This window comes from Salpingoeca rosetta, assembly GCF_000188695.1.
Source record: "Salpingoeca rosetta unplaced genomic scaffold supercont1.2, whole genome shotgun sequence".
Classification (NCBI taxonomy): domain Eukaryota; class Choanoflagellata; order Craspedida; family Salpingoecidae; genus Salpingoeca; species Salpingoeca rosetta.
Genome location: NW_004754932.1, coordinates 787,796 through 792,795, shown reverse-complemented (window position 1 = coordinate 792,795; position 5,000 = coordinate 787,796). Strand labels below are relative to the sequence as shown.

Sequence of the window (5,000 nt, the reverse complement as noted above, 5' to 3'; positions counted from 1 at the left end):
CGACACACACACATACGCTAACTCGCACACATACGCTCACTCGCACGCACATGCACAACACGCACCACAACACGCATTTTCCCTCTTGCTTTCTTGCACCACGGTCGCTTCGTTGTGGTGATGACTGCAGGTGGCTGCTGGCTTTCCTGGGTCTGTGAAGCATGATCTGTGTTTGCGGCAAACGCCCCTGTGTCGGCAGGGCGCGCGCGCCCTCTACCCGGGATACCTCGTTGCAGGCGCAACCTTCCCGCTACTCAGCTGGCTGGTCACGCCATTCCCTGCGCCGCAAACGGCAAAGCAGATGGCGCTCAACAGGATAATCAGCTGTCGACAGCAGCGCGCGGGAAGCGTGTTTGCGCGCGTGCGAAATCGGTTCCCGCGCCTCGAGCAGTTTGACCTCGGGCTGGACTGGGCAGGAACAGCTGCCGTTGCCTGCTGCCTCATCCACAACCTGTGCTTGGACATGGGAGACACGCTATCACTCTCGCTACTTCAACAGCCACCACCAGCAGCGGCAGCAGCAGCCGAGTGCACGCATGATGCTGGCTACAGCGATGCTCATCAAAGGAAACGCGGTGGTACAGAGAAGAGTCGCTCACCACAACAACAGCGCGCGTGCGCTGTGTGCAACCAGAGACACAGCACCGGTGGCACCAATCAATCCACCACGGGCACACACGCGCGGGGACAACAGTCGCGCATGTACACATCGCCAGCGGGGGCGGAGCAGCGATTGCAGCTGGCAGAGGCCCTCACATCGGCACGTGCAGGCATCAACGAAGCACACCCAGATATAGGCAACGGCGGTGGCGGTGGCGGTGTTGATCGCGCTGCACATGCACAAGCAGAGAAGTGTAATGACAGAATAGAGAAGGCGGGCGTTGAAGGAGAAGAAGTAGAAGGACAAGGGGAGGAAAGAGGCGGAAAGGAAGCAGGGGAAGGAGCGTGCACTGTGTATGCGAATGGGCGTGTCGCACGCCCTGCACGAGGTATTGGTGTTGCTGGCGCGGAAGACGCCTTCACTCGCGCCCCAGCTGATGCGGTTGGTAATGAGGACGCAGACGATGTTGATGATCCTGGTGATGATGTTGATGTTGATGTTGATGTGGTGGCGGATGCCGGGACTCGGAGGATGGGCGGGCTGGCGATTGCTGATCACAGCGACAACAGTGGTGATGATGATGGTGGTGGTGGTGACATGGGGCTGCCGCTTTCACACCGGCAAGACAGCCAGGAGGAGGGTGCGAAGAAGGGGGATGAGAAACGAGAACGCAAGGAGCAGATGGATGAGACAGCGGGCCAGAGAGAACGGAGCCATGGGGGTGGTGAAGCAAGCGCCGTGGAGGCGAAAGCACGGACGCGAGCAAGGTATTCGCATCAGCGACGGGACCGAGGCAACAGCCAAGACGGTGGGCAAGACAAAGACAGGGTGGAGCGTGGTATTGGAGAGGACGGGGCAGAGATAGGGCATGTCGGGACGCGGGGTCAGGGAGGTGATGGTGGTACGAAGCCGAAAGGCAGTGGCCAGCGACAAGCAGGGGCAAAGAAGGGGTCGCGAAGGACGCGTGCCGCTGCCGTGAGGGCGGTGAAAGGCAGGCATGAGCATGGACATGATGGGCAGGGCGATGAGGGGGTGGTGTGGTCTGAGCACGGCCACCTGCCTGTTGTTGACGTGTATGGACAGCCGCTTTCATCGTCTGCACCTGCGCCCGTACCGGCCCAACCACCACATGCCACAGTCACAACTTCATCGTCTTCGGGGTCATCCTCCTCCCAGTTGCACTCGCGCCACCCGCTTCTGCTGTTGCCGTCTGCGCACCACGCTATGCACCACCCTCAACATGTGGTGCAGCAGCAGCATGTGCACGGCGCTGTCAGTGTGAACGATCCAGTGTATGATGTGGGAGCAAGTGTCAGCACCACCACACCTGCCGCAGTCGCGAGCACTGAACACTTAGATGGCGCAGCTGCTGCAGTTCGTGGTGCTGGTGGCGATGATGAGCAGGTGCACAAGTCCCGCCATCAGCAGCACCCTCACACCACAACCGCTGCACCGCCAGTTTCGCACGTGAACTCGCTGCTGCCACCACCATTCCCACCGCCGCCACCACCTCCACCGCCGCAAGCGCCCCTGCACTCGGCATCTCACCGCCACGACCGCGGGCCCCGCGAACACCAACCACAACAACAACAACAACAGCAGCAGCAGCAGCAGCAGCAGCAGCAGCAGCACAACGTGCATACATCGCCTTCACCACCTCCCCTGTCTCTGCTTCCAGCGCATCTGGTGCCACCGCCGCCGCCGCCACCGCTGCCAGTTCCCTTGGACGTGGCACACGGCTCACCTCATCATCACCACAGCCACCATCCGCCACACCACCGCCCCCACGTCCACCCAGAGCACCACCGCCATCACCACAATCCCCACCATCACCACAGTGTCCAACATCTCCCCAATCTCCACGCCCATCACCACCACAGCAGCGTGCACGGCACACGCGTGCGAGTGCCCGTGTTTCTGCATCCAACAGAGGAGCTTTCGTCGCACCCCCGCCTGCCACCCATCTCTCTCGGCGCGCCGCTGGCACCGGCACGAAGCAACGAGCGTGGTGATGGTGGCGGTGGCAGCGATGATGATGACGACGAGGAGGGCAATAGCGGTCGTGCTGATCATGATGGTGATGACGACGATGGTGGTGGTGGTGGTGACGGTGGACAGGCCAGGAAGCGAGCGAAAACGGCGCAACCAAGACATCATTAATGCGCCAGTTGTCTGTGTGTGTTCGTGTGTGTGTGTGTGTGTGTGTGTGTGTGTGTGTGTGTGTGTGTGCGTGTGTGTGTGTGTGATCGTGTGTGTGTGTGTGTGATTGTGTGTGTGTGTGTGTGTGTGTGTATGTTATTGAGCTTTGTGCTTGTCAATGCGACATGTCTGCACGTCTCACATATTGGATTTTGAACGGAGTTGTATTGACTGATGCATAAACGGCCACGGCAGCACGGAGGAAACAGGGCAGACGATTGCATGTGTGCACACACGCGCATGGGTGTGGGGGTTGGTGTAACGAGGCATTGAGAGCTGTAACAGCAACAGGGAAAAGGGGACGGGACAGATGTCAAGAACAGGCGAGATGAGCAAAGACACGCAGGTAGGCACACCGAAGTCGTGTTCAAAACATGGATGCATGTGCGTGTTATGATGAGGTGGAGGATGTGGTCGAGGAGGGGGTGTCTGTGACGACTCCGCTGGCATCCACGCGCCGGATCTTGCGGCACTTGCTGGTCCTCAGGTTCATCTGCGTCATCGTGTTGAAGTCAACACCTGCGTGGTCGTACGTGTGATTGTGTGTGTGATTGTAAGTGTGTGTGTGGTTGTAATCGTGTGTGATTGTGTGTGTGTGATTGTGTGTGTGTGTGTGTGTGATTGATGTGAGTGTGATTGTGTGTGTGATTGATGTGTGTGTAATGGATGATAAAAAGAGTTTAAACGCATGTACACACAAAACAGGGATGCGTACGCACGGTATTGGAAGTAGCCGCTCTGGACGCATCTGACATCGAGCCAGTCGTTGACGCGCCACTCGCTGTACACGCCTTCAACCGTGGCAGCAGCATGCTTCTGTGGCACACGCATACAAAGGCAACCATGTCGCATATGGTGGTGAGTGGTGGCTTGGTGCTGGGCAGCAAACAACACACGCACGCTTATGTACACACACACACACATCTTCACACACAAACACACATGCACACGTATACGTAACAAACACGTGTGCGCTCACCGTGTACGGGTACCAGCCGGTGGCTTTCCCGTCCACAAAGTCGTCCACATAGTATTGCCACAGGACCGTGCCTGGGTTTGCGGGGGTGATGAGCAAATAGAAGCGCAAACAACGACACGAGAGGGCAGTGCAGGTCAGCGTGCGTACATACGTACATCAGCATGTGGACAACACCACACGGAAGCAAAAAAGAAAAAGGTGTCAACAACTCATCACACACACACACACCCACACACCCACACACACACCTGGTGCTGCGAGCGTGGCGTAGTCCTTCTTCTTGTACTTGTAGTGGCCGGGGACGGGTGGCTTGTTGCGGTCCTCAAACTAGAGGGGTTGGTGGTGCATTTGGGGGGGGGGGGCGGCGGGTTATGAGAGTGTGACGCCTGGAAACAGCAAGGCGACAAGCACACGCATAGCCATGCACGCACACACACACGGACACACACACACACACACACACACACACACACACACAAGCACGCGCACACACACACAAGCACGCGCACAGACACAGACACACACAAAAACACGCACACGCATGTACTACACACACAAACACGCATGCACACACACACCAAGTACCTCCAGGCCTGTTTTCTCCAGGAACTTGTGCTTGAATGCAGCAATGGCATCGTCCTTGGAAGCAGCGTCCACCTTGAACATGCCCAGCGTGCCCGTGCGGCCCCAGTGGGTGACGCAATAGTAGGCGGACTTATCATCCGCCTCCGCCACCTGGATGACGTAATACTTGTCGGAATTCTGGGCCAGGTTGATGAAGGACAGGTTTGCCTCGTACAGCACGCCGCCCTCCTGCAGCACGTGCACATTGCTCAGGTGCGCACCGGGCTCCACACGCGGCTTGGCAGGTGCTGATGCGGCAGTGCTTGATGATGATGTGGCGGTAAGGGCGACGGCTGTTGGCGTGGGCGCAGCAGTAGCGTCAGCGCCACTGCCCACGCTCGCGTCCAGCCCTTCATCATCGTCGTCAACCTCTTCCTCTTCCTCTTCCTCTTCCTCTTCCTTCTTGGCATCCACAGTCTTCTCCTTCTGCACACCAGAAAAGGGAGCAGGAAACGGAGGAGGAAGAACATGTGTGTGTGTGTGTGTGTGTGTGTGTGTGTGTGTGTGTGTGTGTGTGTGTGTGTGTGTGTGTGTGTGTGTGTGTGTGTGTGTGTGTGTGTGTGTGTGTGTGTGTGTGTGTGTGTGTGTGTGTGTGTG

At 58.0% G+C, this 5,000-nt stretch overlaps 2 protein-coding genes across 2 annotated transcripts in view; one reads left to right on the top strand and one right to left on the bottom strand.

Annotated features, from left to right (window-relative positions):
- The window catches only part of PTSG_00750 (uncharacterized protein), a gene marked incomplete at both ends in the record, with an annotated part of 4,605 nt that extends 1,844 nt beyond the window's left edge, over nt 1-2,761 (top strand). The window contains 3 exons of the mRNA XM_004998159.1: nt 131-2,236; nt 2,280-2,440; nt 2,482-2,761. Coding sequence (XP_004998216.1) covers nt 131-2,236; nt 2,280-2,440; nt 2,482-2,761 — 2,547 coding nt within the window. The remainder of the gene's footprint in view (nt 1-130; nt 2,237-2,279; nt 2,441-2,481) is intronic.
- A 184-nt stretch (nt 2,762-2,945) lies between these two features.
- The window catches only part of PTSG_00749 (uncharacterized protein), a 3,031-nt gene continuing 976 nt past the window's right edge, over nt 2,946-5,000 (bottom strand). Inside the window, exons 3-7 of the mRNA XM_004998158.1 lie at nt 4,365-4,829; nt 4,028-4,106; nt 3,780-3,850; nt 3,520-3,616; nt 2,946-3,319 (exon numbers count right to left, since the gene is read on the bottom strand). Coding sequence (XP_004998215.1) covers nt 3,192-3,319; nt 3,520-3,616; nt 3,780-3,850; nt 4,028-4,106; nt 4,365-4,829 — 840 coding nt within the window. The 3' untranslated portion in view covers nt 2,946-3,191. The remainder of the gene's footprint in view (nt 3,320-3,519; nt 3,617-3,779; nt 3,851-4,027; nt 4,107-4,364; nt 4,830-5,000) is intronic.